The 24,008-nt window shown below is 44.4% G+C and overlaps 1 protein-coding gene across 2 annotated transcripts in view; it reads right to left on the reverse strand.

Moving 5' to 3' along the window:
- GCNA (germ cell nuclear acidic peptidase) overlaps positions 1 to 24,008 on the reverse strand; it is a 194,587-nt gene that overhangs the window by 42,412 nt on the left and 128,167 nt on the right. For both annotated transcript variants that reach the window (XM_030208832.1, XM_030208833.1), the window contains exons 7-9: positions 13,199 to 13,585; positions 11,772 to 11,952; positions 4,430 to 4,574 (exon numbers count right to left, since the gene is read on the reverse strand). In XM_030208832.1, coding sequence (XP_030064692.1) covers positions 4,430 to 4,574; positions 11,772 to 11,952; positions 13,199 to 13,585 — 713 coding nt within the window. The remainder of the gene's footprint in view (positions 1 to 4,429; positions 4,575 to 11,771; positions 11,953 to 13,198; positions 13,586 to 24,008) is intronic.

The raw sequence follows: 24,008 nt of genomic DNA on the forward strand, positions 1-24,008 counted from the left end.
TGAGACAGACATGGGAAGCAACTGCATGCCCTGGGATTTGTAATATGGAGTGTAGCCACGATTTGGGTTTCTGCCAAGTACTTGTGACCTGCCTTGGCCACTGTTTGGAATGCTGGGCTAGATGGACAATTGGTCTGACCCAGTATGGCTACTCTTATGTTCTTATGGTTGGGAATTTCATATCCTGCATAAAATTCTGTTATAAAATTCACTTTAGACCTTGAATCACCAGTCACATGGAGGGCAATTCTGTAACAGCACACCTATTAGTTAGGCACCTATTCTATTAAAGAGTAGGAGTCATTAGTACATAAGTATTGCCACACTGGGACAGATCAAAGGTCCATCAAGCTCAGTATCCTGTTTCCAACAGTGGCCAATCCAGGTCACAAATACCTGGCAAGATCCCAAAAAATGTTCAATTCAGTTTATGCTGCTTATCCAAGAAATAAGCAACGGATTTTCCCCAAGTCACTTTAATAATGGTCTATGGACTTTTCCTTTATGAAGTCGTCCAGACCTTTTTTAAGCCCCGCTAAGCTAACTGCCTTTACCACATTCTCTGGCAATGAATTCCAGAGCTTAATTACACGTTGAGTGAATAAAACTTCTCAGATTTGTTTTAAATTTATAACTTTGTAGCTTCATCGCATGCCCCCAGTCCTAGTATTTTTGGAAAGAGTAAATAAATGATTACTACTACTACTATTTAGCATTTCTATAGCGCTACAAGGCATACGCAGCGCTGCACAAACATAGAAGAAAGACAGTCCCTGCTCAAAGAGCTTACAATCTAATAGACAAAAAATAAAGTAAGCAAATCAAATCAATTAATGTGAACGGGAAGGAAGAGAGGAGGGTAGGTGGAGGCGAGTGGTTACGAGTCAAAAGCAATGTTAAAGAGGTGGGCTTTCAGTCTAGATTTAAAGGTGGCCAAGGATGGGGCAAGACGTAGGGGCTCAGGAAGTTTATTCCAGGAGTAGGGTGCAGCGAGACAGAAGGCGCGAAGTCTGGAGTTGGCAGTAGTGGAGAAGGGAACAGATAAGAAGGATTTATCCATGGAGCGGAGTGCACGGGAAGGGGTGTAGGGAAGGACGAGTGTGGAGAGATACTGGGGAGCAGCAGAGTGAGTACATTTATAGGTTAGTAGAAGAAGTTTGAACAGGATGCGAAAACGGATAGGGAGCCAGTGAAGGGTCTTGAGGAGAGGGGTAGTATGAGTAAAGCGACCCTGGCGGAAGATGAGACGGGCAGCAGTTTTGAACCGACTGGAGAGGTGACTAAGTGGGAGGCCAGCAAAAAGCAGATTGCAGTAGTCTAAACGAGAGGTGACAAGGGTGTGGATGAGGGTTTTGGTAGAGTGCTCGGAAAGAAAGGGGCAGATTTACGGATGTTGTAAAGAAAGAAACGACAGGTCTTGGCAATCTGCTGGATATGAGCAGAGAAGGAGAGAGAAGAGTCAAAGATGACCCCAAGGTTTCGAGCTGAGGAGACAGGGAGAATGAGAGAGCCATCAACAGAAATAGAAAACGGGGGGAGCGGGGAGGTGGGTTTGCGGGGGAAAATGAGAAGCTCGGTTTTGGTCATATTTAATTTCAGGTGGCGTTGAGACATCCAGACAGCAATGTCAGACAAGCACGCTGAAACTTTGGTTTGGATGCAAGGTGAGATATCAGGGGTAGAAAGGTAGATTTGGGAGTCATCAGCATAGAGATGGTAGGAAAAGCCATGGGATGAGATTAATGAACCAAGGGAAGAAGTGTAGATAGAAAAGAGGGGACCGAGAACAGAACCCTGAGGTACGCCGACAGGCAGAGGGATAGAAGTAGAAGAGGATCCACCAGAGTGAACACTAAAGGTGCGGAGGGAGAGGTAGGAAGAGAACCAGGAAAGGACAGAGCCCTGGAATCCAAGTGAGGACAGGGTATCGAGAAGTATGCTGTGATCGACAGTGTCAAAAGCAGCGGAAAGATCAAGAAGAATGAGGATGGAATATTGACCTCTGGATTTAGCCAGTAATAGGTCATTGGAGACTTTAGTAAGCGCAGTTTCGGTTGAGTGGAGAGGGCAAAAACCAGATTGTAGTGGGTCAAGAATAGCATGTGAGGAGAGAAAAATCAAGGCAGCGGCGGTGAATAGCACGCTCAAGTAATTTGGAGAGAAAAGGAAGGAGGGAGATGGGTCGGTAATTAGAGGGACAAGTAGGGTCGAGTGAAAGCTTCTTAAGGAGAGGTGTGACCACAGCATGTTTAAAGGCAGCAGGGACAGTCGCAGTGGAAAGTGAGATGATTCACGTCATCCTGTTCCACTCCACTCATTATTTTACAGACCTCTATCATATCTCCCCTCAGCCGTCTTTTCTCCAAGCTGAAGAGCCATAGCCGCTTCAGCCTTTCCTCATAGGCAGGTCATCCCATCCCCTTTATTATTTTTGTCGCCCTTCTCTGTACCTTTTCTAATTCCACTACATCTTTTTTGAGATGTGGCGACCAGAATTGAACACAATATTCAAAGTGCAGTCGCATCCGCCCTTGGCACAGGAAGATAGGCTTGTGTCTGCTGTGTGTGTAGCAGGGTTCCAATGAACTCCAACTGCTGAACTGGGAGCAGATAAGATTTAGGGGTAGTTTAAAACGAACCCTAGTAGCTCTAGCACCTGAATAGTTCTCCACATGGACTACTGAGCACGTCCTTCAATGTGTTTTTCACCAGCCAATCGTACAGGTAGGGGAACACATGAACTCCCAGTCCGCATAGCGACGCTACGACTACCATTAAACACTTGATGAAAACCCTGGGAGCAGATACGAGGTGAAACAGCAACATGCAGTACTGGAAGTGACGTGATCCCACACGAAATCTGAGATACTTCCTGTGGCCTGGAACTATTGGGATGTGAATGTAGGCATCTTTTTCCTGATCATTGGGTGAAGGGTGCCCAGGAAAGCTATAACATTTCTTTGACCAGGAATTTGTTCAGGGTCCTTAGGTCTAGGATGGGACAACCCCCCCCCCCCCCCCCCATTTTCTTTGGGACAAGAAAGTACCTGGAATAGAATCTCTACCCTTCCTACCCTGGTGAGCAGGCTCAACCGCATGGAACTTCAGAAAGGTGGAGAGTTCCTCTGCAAGGACTTATTTGTGCTGAGACCTGAAAGAACATGCTTTTGGAGGGCAAATTGGAGCCAACAAGAGGAGGAAAAAGTCTAGATCTAGTCCTTAGTGGAGCGCATGCTTTGGTGCATGAGGTAATGGGCTGCTTGATCAGATTTGATATTGGCTTTAGAGTACATACACATTTCTATAACATCTGAGCCTTGTATCTTTCTAGTGATTATTCTAGGCTGCAATGAATTTGGATATGTACTTGGACAGACGTTTGTGACCAATCTAAATGCCAGAGTGCTACTTTGTCAATTTTTATACATTCCCCCATTGCCCTCTACCTAGGGTAAGGTAATTGTGTTAGCCTCACAGGGAGGGTTTGTTAGTGAGTGGGTGGGTGGAATTGGAGACTACTGTATCTAGTCTCAGGACACTCCTTATTCAGGGGGCCTAGGCCACAGTATCCTGACAACTTTGGGTCAGGAGATCTTGGGCCTGTATCTCCAAATTAAAAATCCTAACTCCATGAGTCCCCACCTTGGGGATCTGAGATCTCACTTGGCTGACTTCTTTTTTTTTTTTTTTTACTTTATTGACCACCATTAAAATCAATAAGAAATTAAAAATTTAATTTTCTGGAAATGAAGCAAAGAGTCAACACAAGTTATTAAGTAAAAAACACTGTTGTAAACACTTATTACATTTCCATGCTAACTGCACTGAATTTAGTACAGTGGGTTTATTTTTATTACATTTGTATCCCGCACTTTCCCACTCATAGCAGGCTCAATGCAGCTTACATATTATATACAGGTACTTATTTGTACCTGGGGCAATGAAGGGTTAAGTGACTTGCCCAGAGTCACAAGGAGCTGCCTGTGCCTGCAGTGGGAATTGAACCCTGGTCCCCAGTTCCCCAGGACCAAAGTCAATCACTAGGCCACTCCTCCACTCCTGGTTAGAGTTATTTTTTTTTTAATTCACTAAAACCAGGGCTGCTGTTAGGGGGTGTCAAACAGGGCAATTACCCTGGGCCCTGATACTTACAAGGGGTCCTCCAAACCTGCCTCAAGCTGAAGAAGGCATAGGCTGAAGACCAGCTTTGGGGCCCACTCCCCAATTTCTGCTTTGGGTCCCTAAATGTCTAACACCAACCAGCCCTTGCTAAAAAGGAAATAATCTTGGTGCACAAAAACAGTTAGTATTCAACCATTATTAAACCACTGTGCCAAGCTTAGCACAGTTTATCAGATTGAATGATAATAAAGCAGAATAAAAGGGTGCAAACCCAAGCATTTAATCATTCTGATTATATAAAACTCACTTCTTGATTAAATATACTGCTATTATAAAGCATGTATAGTTTACGAGTGAGCTCCTCCTTCTTTTGCTTGAAATTCTTCACAAATGCTGATGCTGGGTTTGAGAGTTCCTGCAAAAAACAGCCAGGTACCTGACAGGAAACACTCCTGCAGAGAAAATAGATAAAACAATTTTAAAACAAGTGGGGAAAGCATGCAGAGCTTGGTTCATGAAATGCTTTCCACTCCATTTGCATGTGAGTGAGTGTGTGTGTGTGTGCGCATGCAAATTCATGCACACGGCAGAGACTTTTAACCCCCCCCCCCACATTTTTACTAAACAAAATTTTCATGTCAAAAATATGTCAAGGGGTTGTTCTCACCATAAACAAACATTCAATAGAAATACCAGGATAATAACAGTACAATGCAATCCCACAAATTCTTCTCCAACTCAGGAAACCCTCTTTTAGCCCATCCCTGTTTCCCCCACATCCTGCCCCCGGAGGGAGTAGAAATCATGAAAAGGGATCTGGAAAAGTTAGACGAATGGTCTAATATTTGGCAATTAAAATTTAATGCAAAAAAAGTGAAAGTGATGCATTTGGGGAGTAGAAACCCAAGGGAGTTGTACGTCCTAGGAGGTGAGAGGCTTATATGGGGGAGAGGGACCTTGGGGTGATGGTGTGCAAGGTCCTTAAGTAAAAAAAAAAAAAAAAAAAAAAAAAAAGTTTGACAAAGCGGTAGCAGTAGCCAGAAGGATGCTAGGCTGCATTGAGAGAGGAGTAACCAGCAGAAGAAAGGAGGTGTTGCTGCTCCTGTACAAGTCACTGCTAAGGCCCCATCTGGAGTTCAGTTTTGGAGGCTGTATCTTGCTAAGGATGTAAAAAGACAAGAAGCGGTCCAGAGGAAGGCGACAAAAATGACATAGGACTTACGCCATAAGACATATGAGTATATTTATAACAACAACCGTTGAAAATGCTAAAAAACTCTTTAATCTTTATTTAGAAAAATCTTAGCTCATAGTCATTAACATTTCCTACTCACACCCATACTCTATCATTCTCTCTCATCCACACTTATCATTTGCACATCATTTACTACAACCATTTGCTACCTAATACAATTAAGATCTGACTGTTACTAAACAAGGGCTTGTGATTCACAACGGGCTTACACCACCGTTGATTGCTCGTCCTAGTACTTGGATCTTTTTCTCAATGAGAATCTAGTCCAAGTCTTTATCATCGCTTCCATTCCTTTATAACTTCACCGATCTTCAAGGATCTTATTATGTACTTATTGTGGCTGTTGATTATTCATCCAAATATATAAATCTTTTTCACAATGAAAATCTAATCCGTATCTGTAAACTCTCCCGTTCTTGTGGGAGTTTAACACAGATGTTCTCTCTTAAAGTTGATGAAGTTGAATGTGCTTCAAATCATTAGCTTTTAATAGATGATTGGACTTCACATGTGACTGGATTCAACACTTCTAAACAAAATGACAATGAATTATACCATACAAACTACCCACAACTTTCATTCAAATTCTTTGAAAAACTAATTCAAATCTACCTTACCAGCTCCTGCAGGTGGCTGGGTGCTCAATTCCAGCGATGTCAAAGTGAAAACGTCACTCGGACGCTCACTCATGCACTTAGCTAGCTACAGGATCCCAGGGGTTTAAATACTTCAGTGATGTGCAGGTGAAAAACGGCCAAAAGGACGCTCACTCATGCGCATAACTGGCTTCTTGTATTACTAACCTGGAAGTGTATAGAACCTCTATACACGTGGGTGTTGTCTACAGACTTCCGAAACAATTGGAGGAATTAGATAAAGACCTGATCGCAGATATTCAAAAGTTGGGAAACAAGAGAGAGGTGCTGTTACTGGGAGATTTCAATCTGCCGGATGTAGATTGGAAGGTTCCGTCTGCGGAATCGCAAAGAAGTAGAGAGATCGTGGATGCTTTACAAAGCGGTTTGCTCAGACAAATGGTGAAGGAACCCACGAGGGAGGGAGCGACGCTGGATCTGGTGCTCACAAATGGGGATAGCGTGTCAAATATCCGAGTGGGTGCCCACCTGGGCAGCAGTGACCATCAAACGGTTTGGTTTGATATTACAGCTAAAGTGGAGAGCGGCCATTCAAAACTCAAAGTTCTGGATTTCAAGCGTGCTGATTTTAGCAAAATGGGGGAATACCTGAGGAAGGAGATGATGGGCTGGGAGGAAATACAAGAAGTGGAAGGCAGTGCTCCAGGCTGAAAGAAGCTATAAATAGGGCCACGAACCTTTATGTAAGGAAAGTAAAGGAAACCGATATGGTTCTCCAAGCAAGTGGCTGAGAAAATAAAGGCTAAAGAGCTGGCGTTCCAGAAATACAAAAAAAACTCAAGAAAAGGAACGCAAGGAGGAATACAGGATGAAACTGAAAGAAGCCAAGAGAGAGAGACGTCTGGTGAAAGCGCAAGAGGAAGAACAAATGGCTAGAAATGTAAGGAGGGGTGACAAAAATTTCTTCAGGTATATAAGTGAAAGGAGAATGACTAAAAAGGGAATTGTGAGACTAAAACATACTGCGAACCGCTATGTGGATAATGATGAAGAAAAAGCAAATTTACTAAATAGATACTTTTGTTCTGTTTTCACAGAAGAAAATCTTGGAGAAGGACCGCGATGGACTGCAAAAAGTACAAATGAGATTGAAGTGGATAGAGCACTGTTCACGGAAGAGAGTGTGTATGAACAGCTTGAAAAGCTAAAGGTGGACAAAGCCATGGGACCGGATGGGATCCACCCCAGGATATTGAGGGAGCTCAGAGAGGTTCTGGCGGGTCCTCTTAAAGATTTGTTTAATATATCCTTGCAGACGGGAGAGGTTCCGAGGGATTGGAGAACGGTAGAGGTGGTCCCTCTTCACAAGAGTGGTGATAGGGAAGAAGCTGGAAACTACAGGCCGGTAAGCCTCACTTCGATTATTGGAAAAGTAATGGAAGCCATGCTGAAGGAAAGGATAGTGAATTTCCTGGAAGCCAATAAGTTGCAATATCCAAGACAACATGGTTTTACCAAAGGGAAATCGTGCCAAACGAACCTCATTGAATTCTTTGATTGGGTGACAGGAGAATTGAATCAGGGACGAGCTATAGACGTAATCTACTTAGATTTCAGCAAAGCTTTTGACACGGTTCCTCATAGGAGGCTCTTAAATAAACTGGTTGGGCTGAAGATAGGACCCGAAGTGGTGAATTGGATTAGGAACTGGTTGATGGACAGAAGCCAGAGGGTGGTGGTGAATGGAATTCGCTCGGAGGGGAAGGTGAGTAGTGGAGTGCCTCAAGGATCGGTGCTGGGACCGATTCTGTTCAATATATTTGTGAGTGACATTGCCGAAGGGTTAGAAGGTAAAGTTTGCCTATTTGCGGATGACACTAAGATCTGTAACAGAGTGGACACCCGGGAGGGAGTGGAAAACATGAAAAAGGATCTGAGGAAGCTAGAAGAATGGTCTAAGGTTTGGCAATTAAAATTCAATGCGAAGAAATGCAAAGTGATGCACTTAGGGAATAGAAATCTTCGGGAGACGTATGTGTTAGGGCGGGGAGACTCTGATAGGTACGGACGGGGAGAGGGATCTTGGGGTGATAGTATCTGAGGATCTGAAGGCGACGAAACAGTGTGACAAGGCGGTGGCCGTAGCTAGAAGGTTGTTAGGCTGTATAGAGAGAGGTGTGACCAGCAGAAGAAAGGGGGTGTTGATGCCCCTGTATAAGTCGTTGGTGAGGCTCCACCTAGAGTATTGTGTTCAGTTTTGGAGGCCGTACCTTGCGAAGGATGTAATAAGAATTGAAGCGGTGCAAAGAAAAGCTACGAGAATGGTAAAGGATTTGCGTTACAAGACATATGAGGAGAGACTTGATGACCTGAACATGTATACTCTGGAAGAAAGGAGAAACAGGAGTGATATGATACAGATGTTCAAATATTTGAAAAGTATTAATCCACAAACTAACCTTTTCCGGAGATGCGAAGGAGGTAGAACGAGAGGACATGAAATGAGATTGAAGGGGGGCAGACTCATGTATATAATGTATGTGCAGAAGTAAAGATAAAGAAATGCAAGGAACTGTAGTGAAGTGTTTTTAAACATATGCCAGATGCCTATAACTCAGGGGAAGTATGTGAGGCAGTAAAGATAAGCAGGGTGAAGGAGAGGGCGGTTGGAGATTAACAGAGAAAAAGCATGGGAACGGAATCTGCTGACATTTGCAAAATAAATTTATAGATTAGCTTTGACATACACAAGGCTAACCATTGTGTAAAATGTATATAAAAAGAGTGATACTCAAATGTAACCAAGCAAAACTTGATCTATCCTGTATGTCTGCAACTGCTGTAGTAAGTATTTTTGCTTCCTGTATAATGTTCTTATATAGCCTCTGTCCAAGGGAGGACAGTTGAAATAAACCTTTTTCTTGAACTTTATTGGTTATGTGATGTTTTTTATACCTTAAAGCGCTATAATTAGCACTCAAGAAAAATGTCAGGAAGTATTTTTTCACAGAGAGAGTAGTGGATGCTTGGCATGCCCTCCCGCAGGAGGTGGTGGAAATGAAAACGGTAACAGAATTCAAACACGCGTGGGACAAACATAAAGGAATCCTGTTCAGAAGGAATGGATCCAAAGGAGCTTAGCCGAGATTGGGTGGCAGAGCCGGTGGCAGGAGGCGGGGATAGTGCTGGGCAGACTTACACGGTCTGTGCCCTGAAAAGGACAGGTACAAATCAAGGTAAGGTATACACAAAAAGTAGCACATATGAGTATCTTGTTGGGCAGACTGGATGGACCATGCAGGTCTTTTTCTGCCGTCATCTACTATGTTACTAACCTGGAAGTGTTGAATCCAGTCACACGTGAAGTCAATCATCTATTAAAAGCTAATGATTTGAAGCACTGCAGTTGGATGTGTGTTGTAAATTGATATACTTTTTTCTGTGGTGGATGCATGAAGACAGATATAACGCTACAGTGTCCACATTTCAGATATCCCAATGAGATGTTCGTTGGTTCACTTATTTCTAGAAGCGTGGAGGATACCGGTTTTTCTCTAGTGTATGCCACTACAAGTTTCTTGTTTTTAAAATTATCAATAGAAATCAAACAAAATAAAACATGGAAAAGAAAATAAGATGATACCTTTTTTATTGGACATAACTTAATACATTTCTTGATTAACTTTCGAAGGTTGCCCTTCTTCCTCAGATCGGAAATAAGCAAATGTGCTAGCTGACAGTGTATATAAGTGAAAACATTCAAGCATTACTATGACAGTCTGACAGGGTGGGAGGAGGGGGGTGGGTAGGAAGTATGCATGGGGACATCAAAGCATATCATTGATATTCTAACAGGGTGGGTGTGGATAGGTGAGGGGAGGGTGATCAACAGAGACATACAGCTTTATGGTTTATAATGGGCTAGGAACCCCAGATCCTTGTTAAGTCCTTTCTGTTGGATGTTAAAATATTCAATCATTCTGACTTCAAAGGTCTTACATTCTTGTATGGTTTTAAAGTTACCTTTGAGGATTCTCACTGTGAAATCACTGGTACAGTGTCCTGGTCCTGTAAAATGTTGACCAACAGGCGTGGGAACCCTGCTGGCACCAGTATTGTTCATATGATGTCTATGTAAATTGAATCCAGAGCTGGAAAAACTGAGGAAAATCATAAGAGATCTACAACCTATACTCCAGGAGGATGAATTACTGAAAGAGATATTCCCATCCCCACCAGTACTGGCCTTCCGACAGCCACCCAATTTAAAACACAAGCTAATCAGACTTCCTTCACAGACTGAAAAGGAACAGAAGGGCACACTTCCCTGTAATTTATCCAGTTGCAAACTATGCCAAAATATTTCACAGGACCCCAAAGTCATCCACAAAGGAAAGATATTCAACATAAAGGGATCTTTCACTTGCTCATCTTCCAATGTGGTATATATCATTCAGTGTAAAAAATGTAACGAAGGATGCTATATTGGAGAAACAGGCCAGATGCTTAAGACAAGATTCAATTTACATAGACATCATATGAACAATACTGGTGCCAGCAGGGTTCCCACGCCTGTTGGTCAACATTTTACAGGACCAGGACACTGTACCAGTGATTTCACAGTGAGAATCCTCAAAGGTAACTTTAAAACCATACAAGAATGTAAGACCTTTGAAGTCAGAATGATTGAATATTTTAACATCCAACAGAAAGGACTTAACAAGGATCTGGGGTTCCTAGCCCATTATAAACCATAAAGCTGTATGTCTCTGTTGATCACCCTCCCCTCACCTATCCACACCCACCCTGTTAGAATATCAATGATATGCTTTGATGTCCCCATGCATACTTCCTACCCACCCCCCTCCTCCCACCCTGTCAGACTGTCATAGTAATGCTTGAATGTTTTCACTTATATACACTGTCAGCTAGCACATTTGCTTATTTCCGATCTGAGGAAGAAGGGCAACCTTCGAAAGCTAATCAAGAAACGTATTAAGTTATGTCCAATAAAAAAGGTATCTTATTTTCTTTTCCATGTTTTATTTTGTTTGATTTCTATTGATAACCTTAAGAGTGGACTAACACGGCTACCACACTCCTCTACTTGTTTTTAAAACAATCGTACATTTCCAGGACATAGGTGTAGTTTTTTATTTTTTTTTTTTTGGGGGGGGGGGGGGGCATTTCTCCCCCAAAAGCAGGGCTGGCGCAACGCTGCAGGCAACTCTCAGTTCCTCCTTCCCGCTCTCAGCTCTCCGATAGCCCTCCTCTCCGTTCCTTCCTCCCCCCCACCCGTGTTTAAACCTTTTATTTTCAGTCGCAGCGACGGCAGTGAAGAAGAGAGAACAGCGGGCATGCCTCCAGCTTCTCCCTTCCCTCACTGTGTCCCGCCTTCCTGCGATGATGCATTTCCTGTTTCCGTGAGGCATCTGGACTATTCAGTGTCATCTGGACAACTTTATCCATTTAGTAGGACCACACAAACAGCGATCATAACTTAAAACAGATAACTTTCTGTTTATGTTTAGGACTGTATATTCAGCTCTTACTTAAACCAATAGGATAACTGAACAATGGGCATAAAGATAAGTTTTCTTTTTATCTGCTTATCTTTATATGCAGCAGCTGAACACTGCTCTAGTGAAAAGAAAGGGGATAAATGCTCTCTGAGTATCAAATACTTTGACAGCAAAGAAGTTAAATTACACATGCTGCAAAGCAGGACGAAAATTAAACTATGTACAAATTGCTTGTAACCAGAGCATGCAAATCACAAATGAATAAAGAAAACATACCACTGGTTAGAAGAAATAATCTGTTCTGAGCAGCTGACAGATCTGATCTTAGGATTCCATTCAGGAAGTGGCTGATGGGATGTTATACCTGTCTTTGTAAGAGATTTGGGTTTTGGCATACATGGCTTCTTTGTTTCTTCAAAACTGCAATTGACATCTTCAGAAGAAGAGATAAAACTTCCTAGATGTATAAGTGAAAACAAAAACCATGCAATGATGTTGATGTGGACCTCAGAAATATAACATTAACTGAGTGATCACAAATCTGTAAGGAAGAGAATTTATGATGCTTGTACCTCTCCCCCATCTTTTCCAAACGAGACTTTAAAGTATGAAATGAAACCCCATTTCATCCCTTAAAATTAAGGCAGGAGATGTGGTTTCTAGACAGGAAGATATAGAGCAATGTTTTGTTCAAAAGCTCTACATTAAGCACAGCCTTTCTGCGCATGCCCAGGACTCTGTCTTTCACTGGACCTGGTGGTCCGGTGGACCCTCGAATCCCACCCCCACAAAGAAAGTGAGGGCCTGGTGGTCCAGTGGACCCCAATCCCCAAAGACGTTAGGGCCAGGTGGTTTGGTGGACCTAGCCGCCCCAAAATAAATAAAACCTTTTTACAAAAGTACATAAGTAATGCCACACTGGGAAAAGACCAAGGGTCCATCGAGCCCAGCATTCTGTCCACAACAGCAGCCAATCCAGGCCAAGGGCACTTTAGATGACATGGACGGAAAACCTTCTGCAGTGAAATCAAATGGCTTGATGGTGCCGGAAAAGGGGCAAGACACCGAGAAAAAAAAAAAAAAAAAAAAGATGGGAAAAACCCGACCAAAGTCAAGGCCTAAATGTGGCCTAGTACCCAGAAAATAAAGGAAACTTCAAAAAAGGCAAAATTACTAAAAGAAATATATAAAGGAAGAGGGAAAAAGGGACCCAATGATGGGCAGAAGAAAAAAATATCTTCCCGAAAAAAGACGTAAGGCACCTAAAAAGCTCTTTGACCAGGTATGTGAAGAGACACCAGAAAAAAACCCCACAGCCTCTCTTCACTGTGGTAAAAAAAAAAAAAAGAACTGCGGGAGATGTGTCCTCACGAAAGGCAGGAAGGCCCTCGCGCATGCGTGGTAGAGCATGTCTCGCGCTCTAGAACGCTCTGTTTTGAGCTTGTTATAAGCTCCAGATCGGGCAATGTGGTGCCACATTACCCACTTGTAAGAATAAATAGGCCTGCTTGTCCTTGGAGAATACATACTTATCCAGTTCTTACAGAATAAGGAATAAAGAGCTTCTTTTACAAAGACACGCTAGTGATTCCTGTGCGGTAAATAAGAAGCAGCCCATTCAATTCCTATGGGCTTCCTCTCATTTGCTGCATGGGAATCGTTAGTGCAGCTTTGTAAAAAAAAACCCCAAATGATCTCCTTACCTTTGCTAGTTAGCCTAGGTTGAAGAATCTTCTTTGCTGTTGACCTTGGAGTCTGAGGCTTTGTTCTGTTCTTTACTTTTTTCATTAAAATCTCAAACTCTTCATCAGAACTTTCTGATACTTTAAGTGCATCGTTTTGAAGCATTAAGTTTGTAGTACTGCATATTGTAGGCTCCTTAAAATCCTTCTCCCAGTCCAGGTGGGTACAGTCTCTCTGCTTTTCTGCTGTAATAGAGCAGGTGTTCTCCTGCTGTCTTTTTGGTTTATCTTTGCAACTTTCATATAAATAACTTTTTACAATGAAATCCTCATCAGTACAGTCTTCTGGTAACCTCTTATTTTTCCCAGTAGTTGTAGAGGTCTCCTGACTTAGGGAACCTTTAATTCCTGAAATCCAAAGCAGATCAAAGGTATCAACAAAAAAAAATGTTATACTGTATAAAGGAAGGTTATTGTACATGTTCACTTGCTATTATTGCCTGAACAGATTTTGCAAAACAGCAAAAGTTCATGCCAATTTAAGTTACACAGCATTGTATTATAGGCTGAGTTTTAGTAGCAGAGTAACAATTCAAAGGAAAAAAAAAATAGGACTGTTTTTTGAACCTCTCCTCTAAGCAATTTCTGTAGCTGACTCTTCAGGATCTTTCCTTACTTATAGAATACAACAGTATGGAAGAGGGAAATCACCTCCTGGGTCTTGAAGATGTGGTAAAAGGGGCCTGAAATGAATCCTGTATGTTCACTGGTCACTTTACACAGCAGCCAGCATTTGCATTTTCTTCACACATTCCTTAAGCCCCAAAGTGGACATCTTGATAGGTAGCTTTCTTAGTCAAGAAAGAAGCTGGGAGACTACCTAACTATTACTTTGATGGATCTGGATCATCTAGCTTCCTTAGTTCTGCATGACACTTACCTGGCAGTATCTTCATCTGGGTAATACAGCTACTCTGACCCTGAGTGCTGATAAGTTTTTTTTACCTTTACCCTTAGGCCAGTTTGATAGTTCAGGGCCCAACCCACACAAGAGCTGAGAAACCAGACTGCTAAACTATCAGCCTGCCCCAGGGTGGTAGAGAGGTAAAACATTTTTCTTCCAAACCAGGACTTTTACATTCTTGCTCGACATCACCAACACTACAATATCTTTTCCTATGGTCATTACTAATAAGGAAGTCATCCACATATTCACCCACTTTATAAACATTATATAACTATCAGGGTTAGTAGTAACCCTGAAGCTAAAAAAATACACTTTGCTACTAGACTAAGGTGCTCATTTTCAAAGCAGATAGATATCTCAAAATGCCCCCAAAACAAGTTCATTTGCCAAAAATGTCCAAATTGCAATTTTCAAAAGGCAGAATTTGGACATCCTATACTGTAGTTCGTCCAAATAGCAAGGGGTGTGTTGTGGGCAGGACTAGGGAGGGCCCAAAATTAGGACATCCAACAGTGAAACAGGAAGAAACGTCCAAGTCAAAAAAGAAGGGCATCCTGTTAGACCTGTTTCAATCACGTCCAGGGTAACAAAAAGGTGCCCTGACTGAGTAGTTCACCACTGGAGGGATTAAGGAGGGGTCCCTCCTTAATCCCCCATTGGTTACTGTCCGCCTTCCTCAACCCAGAAAGGGAAACTAGGCTCCCTGATAACATCAGCACACAGCTGTAAGCAGGTCTGAATGGTAGCCTAGGGGTCAGTGCAGTGTATTGTAAACCAGGGGACCCAGGTTCAAATTCCACTCCAACTTTTTACATTTAAATCATGAGTCCTCAAAAACAGAGATATACCTACTGTATGGACTATTTATCATAGGATAAGTGGTCATACTTATTTGGCCATAGTATAAATGCACACCTACTATTTGTCATAAGGCCATTAGGTCACTGATATATTGGTCACAAGGATTTATTGTCAAAGAACTTTAGTTTGATAGATTTAATATTGGTACATGGGCTTCAAAGGCTAGTAACATAGTAGATGACGGCAGAAAAAGACCTGCACAGTCCATCCAGTCTGCCCAACAAGATAAACTCATATGTGCTAGTTTTTTGTGTATACCTTACCTTGATTTGTACCTGTCTTTTTCAGGGCACAGACCGTATAAGTCCGCCCAGTACTATCCCCGCCTCCCAACCACCAGCCCCGCCTCCCACCACCAGCTCTGGCACAGACCGTATAAGTCTACCCAGTACTATCCCCGCCTCCCAACCACCAGCCCTGGCACAGACCGTTTAAGTTTGCCCAGCACTAGCCCCGCCTCCCAACCGTCTCTGCCACCCATTCAAGGCTAAGCTCCTGAGGATCCCTTCCTTCTGAACAGGATTCCTTTATGTTTATCCCACGCATGTTTGAATTCCGTTACAGTTTTCCTCTCCACCACCTCCCGCGGGAGGGCATTCCAAGCATCCACCATCCTCTCCGTGAAAAAATACTTCCTGACATTTTTCTTAAGTCTGCCCCCCTTCAATCTCATTTCATGCCCTCTCGTTCTACCGCCTTCCTATCTCCGGAAAAGGTTCGTTTGCAGATTAATACCTTTCAAATATTTGAACGTCTAGTAGGGATTAGGCTATTTATTTGGTCTTATTCAAGTAAATCTCCTTTATGCAAGTTATTGTTTACAACTGAGTCCACACTGTAAATGTCTTTGAAGTCTTTCAGGAGTGCTAATAATTTATTTATTTATAGTTCATTTGTATCTCACATTTTCCCACACATGCAGGCACAATGTGGCTTGCAGAAAATTAGGAAAAATTACAGATAGGAGAATACAGGTAAAGTAGACAACGGAAAGTGGAGGAGTGGCTTAGTGGTTAGGATGGTGGACTCTGGTCCTGGGGAACTGAGTTCGATTCCCACTTCAGGCACAGCTCCTCGTGACTCTGGGCAAGTCACTTAACACTCCATTGCCCCAGGTACAAATAGGTACCTGTATATGTAAGCCGCATTGAGCCTGCCATGAGTGGGAAAGCGCGGGGTACAAATGTAACTAAAATAAAAAAAAAAATAAAGTCCAGGGAAGCAGTAGCTAACAATGGGGAACTAAACAGGGTGGAGGAGTGTGAAGGGAATATTAATCAGCAGAGTAACTAGGGGAATACGTTTTTACAAAGAAGTAAGTTTTTAGTAATTGTTTGAAGAGGATGTGGTCCATTTGCATTTTGAGGTGCTGCGGAACAGCATTCCAGTATTTGGGACTCCAGTAACGAAAGGAAGAGGTGAAAATCAGTTTATATTTGACGCCCTTGCAATTTGGGAAGTACAGTTGGAGATATGACCGTGCTGCAGGCGTAGCATTCCTAGGTGGAAGATCAATCAAGTTGAGCATATAGTCCAGAGCAAGGCCATAGATGATTTTGTGGGTTAAAGAGCAGATTTTAAACATAATACGTTCCTTAACAGGTAACCAATGTAAGTTGTAGCGCCGAGGCTGAGCATGTGCAAATCGTTGTTTGCCCAGAATCAGTCTGAAACTTTCTCAATAAAGAGACCTTACAGCCCGCATAAATCCCGCTGCAATAATCCAGGTGGGATAGGACTAACCAATGCACAAGGGTACGGAACAGCTCTCTGGTAAGGAAACATCTTATGCTTCCAGAATAGACGGGGGTCAATGATACCTTAGAGTAATACGTGCTAATCTTGCGAGGCTGGCGGAGTCGTGAGGTTGGCCAATGTAAGGTGAAATGTAATTTGTAGTGATCAGACCAGGAAGTTTCGAACCATCTAATGTCATGCAGCAGAAAAGTGGTAATATCGATAAATTTAACAGAGAGAAGGGTCCAAGGAATGCCCTTTGTTGTGAGATGGGCTAGTGTTAGGGCAGTTTATGTCCCAAAGTCGAAGAAACTCTAAGAATTGAATAGTATCCGGCGAAGTAGAGTGATCTAAGTGGAGATTAAGATCACCTAGTAGGATAATGTTCGAATTAGCCAAACAGATGTGTGAGATAAAGTCCAGTAGATCGGATTGACTGCTTGACCAATTAACTGGTGGTCTGTAGAACAGCACACAGACTAGTTGGCCATGAAGAGAAGAGTGATGAATGTTAACTGCAGCAATTTCCAGTGAGGCAAATATAAGCTCTGAACTTGAATCTATCGTGAGATAGGAGCGATAAGTAAGTTCTAAGCCGCCACCTCTTTTATCTTTCCTGTCCCAGTGGAGGATCTTGTAGCCTTTTGGGCAGAGATCTAGTACAATGGGGTCTTTGTGTGTTCTAATCCAGGTTTTGGTAATTAACAACATGTCAAGTTTTTCAGAAGTGATCCAGTCAGAAATTAGCTCAGGTTTGTTCACTACGGATCTTGCATTGATATAGCCGACTCGGAATGAATGGAATTGCAATGGTTTTGACCTCACAAGCGGAATGATGGTATGATGATAATGCTTGTTGAGGCAGGGCTGGGATGTGACTGGAGTAGATGGCTGTTCAAAAGGATCTGAGGAGTGAGGTTGCTGACAAGATGAAATTCTCCTATTGCCAGAGATGAGGGAAATGCGATTATACATTGGTTCAGTAGCAGTAAGGACGAAGTGTATTAAGGTGGACAGATACAGAATTTGTACTGAGGAAGATGAGAACATGATTACATCAGAGGAACAGGGTAAAATGGTGATGGATGAACTAGGCGGCTTTGACAAATAGGTTACGCATGGCTGTTGGTTACAATTCTTTACAATGTTAGTTGAATCTTTATAACAAATAAGGTGGCTAAGATTTACGAGTCAGGACAGAGATGAGCCTGGCCTGGGGAGAAAGTCATGGTCATCACTACACTGAACATTTTTTTTTTTTTTTTGTGGGATTTTCAATGATCGTGATTAATTTAAAAAAATATAGTTTAGATTGTTTTACAGTATTAAAAGAATTCTTTATATTGTAAATCCTGCTAGAAGGATTAACATGCTTACTAACAGCACATAAATAATCCATATTAAATTCTTAAAAAAAAATAATAAAAAAAAAAGAAAATCACCATTGGCAAATCTGCCCTAAGTAAGCTCTCTCCAGCTGAGCACACTAATGAGGACTGTTGCATAATGTTAATGGGAAGTAGCTAGTACTATTTACATGTTTGTGCTTGATGGTAAAATTAGAAAATTTTGTTATAACATCTGAACAAATTAATTTACAATAAACTTTGTTAAAATGCAACTGAGAAGGCTCATCATAAATGGAAGTCAAGGGTAAGTATGGTTATGTCACTAAAAGACAAAAAAGCGAAGTTACTTACCTGTAGCAGGTATTCTCCGAGGACAGCAGGCTGATTGTTCTCACATATGGGGTGACGTCCACGGCAGCCCCAGGTCCAGAAAATCTTCCTAGCAACAAAGCTTTCTAGAGCCTTCGAGCGCGCATGCACAGCCATCTTCCTGCCCATCGCGCGAGAGTCCCGGACGCTTCAGTCAACTTATGAAGCAAAACCAAAGAAAAGGAACAACTCCAAAGGGGAGGCGGGCGGGTTTGTGAGAACAATCAGCCTGCTGTCCTTGAAGAATACCTGCTACAGGTAAGTAACTTCGCTTTCTCCGAGGACAACCAGGCTGCTTCTCCTCACATTTGGGTATCCCTAGCCCCCAGGCTTACTCAAAACAACAAGGTCAATTGGGCCTCGCATCGGCGAGGACATAACATAAATTAACCTACGAAGAAACATCTAGCTGAGAATGCAGCCTGGAACAGAATAAAAATGGGCCTAGGGGGGTGGAGTTGGATTCTAAACCAAGAACAGATTCTGCAGCACCGACTGCCCAAACCGACTGTTGCGTCGGCTATCCTGCTGAAGGCAGTAATCAGATGTGAATATGTGGACTGATGATCAAGTCGCAGCCTTGTAAATCTCTTCAATAGTGGCTGACTTCAAGTGGGCCACTGACGCTGCCATGGCTCTAACAGTGAGTCGTGACATGACCCTCAAGAGTCAGCCCAGCTTGGGCGTAAGTGAAGGAAATGCAATCTGCTAGCCAATTGGAAATGGTGCGTTTCCCAACAGCCAGTCCCCTTCTGTTGGGGTCAAAAGAAACAAACATTTGGGCGGACTGTCTGAAGGGGCTTGTCCGCTCCACATAGAAGGCCAATGCTCTCTTGCAGTCCAATGTATGTAACTGACGTTCAGCAGGGCGGGTATGAGGACGGGGAAAGAAAGTTGGCAAGACAACTGACTGGTTCAGATGGAACTCTGACACCACCTTCAGCAAGAACATAGGGTAAGTGCGGAGGACTACTCTGTTATGATGAAATTTAATATAGGGAGCCATGGACTACCAAGGCTTGAAGCTCACTGACTCTACGAGCTGAAGTAACAGCCACCAAGAAAATGACCTTCAAGGTCAAATACTTCAGATGGCAGGAATCCAGTGGCTCAAAAGGAGGTTTCATTAGCTGGGTGAGAACGATGTTGAGATCCCATGACAAAAGCAAACCTCTCATGAATCAAACAACTAAAGGCTGTCCAGAGATAGGCTTACCTTCCACACGATAATGATAAGCACTAATAGCACTAAGATGAACTCTTACGGAGTTGGTCTTAAGACCAGACTCTGACAAGTGCAGAAGGTATTCAAGCAGGGTCTGTGTAGGACAAGAGCGAGGATCTAGGGCCTTGCTATCACACCAGACGGCAAACCTCCTCCATTTAAAAGATAACACCTCTTCGTGGAATCTTTCCTGGAAGCAAGCAAGATGCAGGAGACACCCTCAGAAAGACCCAAGGACGTGAAATCTACACCCTCAACATCCAGGCAGAGAGAGCCAGAGACTGGAGGTTGGGATGCAGAAATGCCCCCCTTGTTCTGACAGATGAGGGTTGGAAAACACTCCAATCTCCACGGTTCTTCGGAGGACAACTCCAGAAGAAGAGGGAACCAAATCTGATGCGGTCAAAAGGGAGCAATCAGAATCATGGTTCCGCGGTCTTGCTGCAGTTTCAGCAAAGTCTTCCCCACCAGAGGTATGGGAGGATATGCATACAGAAGGCCTGACCCCCAATGTAGGAGAAAGGCATCTGAGGCCAGTCTGTCGTAAGCCAGAACTCTGGAACATAACTGAGGGACCTTGTGATTGGTCTGAGTGGCAAAAAGATCCACCGAGGGGGTGCCCCATGCTCAGAAGATCTTGCGGACAACTGACCTGTTGAGAGACCACTTGTGAGGTTGCATTATCCTGCTCAACCTGTTGGCCAGACTGTTGTTTACGCCTGCCAGATACGTGGCCTGGAGAAACATGCCGTGACGGCAGGCCCAAAGCCACATCTGGACAGCTTCCCGACACAGGGGGCGAGATCCGGTGCCCCCCTGCTTGTTGACATAGTACATGGCAACCTGGTTGTCTGTCTGAATTTGGATGACTTGATTGGATAGCCAATGTCTGAAAGCCTTTAGAGCGTTCCAGATGGCTCGCAGCTCCAGGAGATTGATCTGAAGACCTGATTCCTGAAGGGACCAAGCTCCCTGAGTGTGGAGCCCATCTACATGAGCTCCCCACCCTAGGAGAGATGCATCCGTAGTCAGCACTTTTTGAGGCTGAGGAATTTGGAAGGGACGTCCCAAGGTCAAATTGGAGCGAATTGTCCACCATATTAGGGAGTTGTGAAAGGCGGTGGACGACCGGATTGCATCTTCTAAAACTCCTGTAACTTGATACCACTGGGAAGCTAGAGTCCACTGAGCAGATCTCATGTGAAGGCGTGCCATGGGAGTCACATGAACTGTGAAGGCCATACGGCCCAGAAGTCTCAACATCTGCCGAGCTGTGATCTGCTGAGACGCTCTGGCCAAGGAAGCCAGGGACAGAAGGTTGTCCGCCCTCGTCTCAGGAAGATAGGCCCGAGCTGTTTGAGAGTCCAGCAGAGCTCCTATGAATTCTAGTTGTTGAACTGGAAGGAGATGGGACTTTGGGTAATTTATGACAAACCCCAGTAGCTCCAGGAGTTGAATAGTCATCTGCATGGACTGTAGAGCTCCTGCCTCCGAGGTGTTCACCACCAGCCAATCGTTGAGATAAGGGAACACATGCACTCCCAGCCTGGGTAGCGACGCTGCAACGACCGCCAGGCATTTGGTGAACACCTGGGGCACAGAGGCGAGCCCAAAGGGCAGCACACAATACTGAAAGTGCTGCGTTCCCAGACGGAATCGAAGATACTGCCTGTGAGCTGGCAGTATCGGGATGTGAGTATAAGCATCCTTCAAGTCCAGGGAGCATAGCCAATCGTTTTTCTGAATCATGGGAAGAAGGGTGCCCAGGGAAAGCATCCTGAACATTTCTCAAATCAGATATTTGTTCAGAGCCCTTAGGTCTAGGATGGGATGCATCCCCCCTGTTTTCTTTTGCACAAGGAAGTACCTGGAATAGAATCCCAGCCCTTCGTGCCCCGGTGGTACAGGCTCAACCGCATTGGCGCTGAGAAGAGCGGAGAGCTCCTCTACAAGAACCTGCCTGTGTTGGAAGCTGAAGGACTGAGCTCCCGGTAGGCAATTTGGAGATCAAATTGACGGAGTATCCCCGCCAGACTATTTGGAGAACCCACCGATCGGAGGTTGCAAGAGGCCACCTTTGGTGAAAAAATTTTAACCTCCCCACGACCGGTAGATCATCCAGCACGGACACTTTTATTGTGGCTATGCTCGCCTGGAGCCAGTCAAAAGCCCGTCCCTTGCTTTTGCTGGGGTGCTGCAGGGGCCTGACGAGGTGCACGCTGTTGACATGAACGAGCCCGCTGGGGTTGAGCCTGAGCAGGCTGGCAGGAAGGTGGATTGTACCTATGCTTATTGTAAGCATAGGGAGCATTCCTCCTACCCCCGTAAAAATGTCTACCTGATGAGGTAGATGCTGAAGGCGCCCGGCGGGAGAGTTTGTCGAAAGCAATGTCCCGCTGGTGGAGCTGCTCTACCACCTGTTCGACTTTCTCGCCAAAAATATTATCCCCCCGGCAGAGAGCATCCGCAAGTCGCTGCTGGACTCTATTGTCCAGGTCAGAGGCACGCAGCCATGAGAGTCTGCGCATCACTATACCCTGAGCAGCAGCTCTGGATGCTACATAAAAAGAATCGTAAGTACCCCTGGACAGGAATTTACAACACACCTTCAGCTGCCTGACCACCTCCTGAAAAGGCCTAGCCTGCTCCGTTGGGAGCTGATCGACCAGGTCCGCCAGTTGCTTCACATTATTCCGCAAGTGAATGCTCGTGTAGAGCTCGTAGGACTAGATTTTTGAGATTAGCATAGCTGACTGGTAGGCCTTCCTCCCAAAAGAGTCCAAAGTCTGAGCTTCCCGTCCTGGGGGCGCCGAGGCAACATCTCTCGTACTTTTGGCTCTCTTGAGAGCAGAATCCACAACCCCCGAGTCATGAGGCAACTGGGCCTTCATCAACTCCGGGTCCCCGTGAATCCTATACTGGGACTCAACCTTCTTAGGAATGGTGCGGTTAGATAGTGGTTTCGTCCAGTTCCTCAACAGTGTCTGCTTAAGGACATTATGTATAGGAACAGTGTATGACTCCTTAGGTGGCGAAGGATAGTCCATGACCTCGAACATCTCAGCCCTGGGCTCATCTCTCCTTCTCTGCTCATATCCAGCAGACTGCCAAAACCTGTCGTTTCTTTCTTTACAACATCCGTAAAATCCGCCCCTTTCTTTCCGAGCACTCTACAAAAACCCTCATCTACACCCTTGTCACCTCTCGTTTAGACTACTGCAATCTGCTTCTTGCTGGCCTCCCACTTAGTCACCTCTCCCCTCTCCAGTCGGTTCAAAACTCTGCTGCCCGTCTCATCTTCCGCCAGGGTCGCTTTACTCATACTACCCCTCTCCTCAAGACCCTTCACTGGCTCCCTATCCGTTTTCGCATCCTGTTCAAACTTCTTCTACTAACATATAAATGTACTCACTCTGCTGCTCCCCAGTATCTCTCCACACTCGTCCTTCCCTACACCCCTTCCCGTGCACTCCGCTCCATGGATAAATCCTTCTTATCTGTTCCCTTCTCCACTACTGCCAACTCCAGACTTCGCGCCTTCTGTCTCGCTGCACCCTACGCCTGGAATAAACTTCCTGAGCCCCTACGTCTTGCCCCATCCTTGGCCACCTTTAAATCTAGACTGAAAGCCCACCTCTTTAACATTGCTTTTGACTCGTAACCACTTGTAACCACTCGCCTCCACCTACCCTCCTCTCTTCCTTCCCGTTCACATTAATTGATTTGATTTGCTTACTTTATTTATTTTTGTCTATTAGATTGTAAGCTCTTTGAGCAGGGACTGTCTTTCTTCTATGTTTGTGCAGAGCTGCGTATGCCTTGTAGCGCTATAGAAATGCTAAATAGTAGTAGTAGTAGTTACCACCGGGAAGGGAATGGCCGTAGACATTTCTCGGTCAAAGGAGGAGAAAGCTTTCTCTCTGGCGAAGGAGTAGGATCAGAGGCAAGGCCACAAGACTCCTCAGAAAAGAAATCTCTTGGGTCCTTCTCTGCCTCCCATGAGGTCTCCCCTTTGGTATCGGACAGGAGTTCTCCGACTGCAGTCCGAAACCGAGCCCTTCTTGACGCCGAGGAGCCACGTCCTCGATGGTGATGCCGAGAGGTTGACTCCCGTGTCGGTGGCGATGAAGCTCCCTCCATCGACGTCGAGTCAACCCGGGGGGCAGCCGAGGCAGATACTGCAGGCGGCACCGACGTCGAGGGCCTCACCACAGGCGGGGAGAAAGCCGCTACTTCAATTGATGGTACCATCGGCACAAGCACCTCCGGTACCGGAACAGACGATCGCAGCAGCCTTTCAAGGATCCCTGAAGAATGGCATTG

This window comes from Microcaecilia unicolor, chromosome 7 (genome assembly GCF_901765095.1).
Source record: "Microcaecilia unicolor chromosome 7, aMicUni1.1, whole genome shotgun sequence".
Classification (NCBI taxonomy): domain Eukaryota; kingdom Metazoa; phylum Chordata; class Amphibia; order Gymnophiona; family Siphonopidae; genus Microcaecilia; species Microcaecilia unicolor.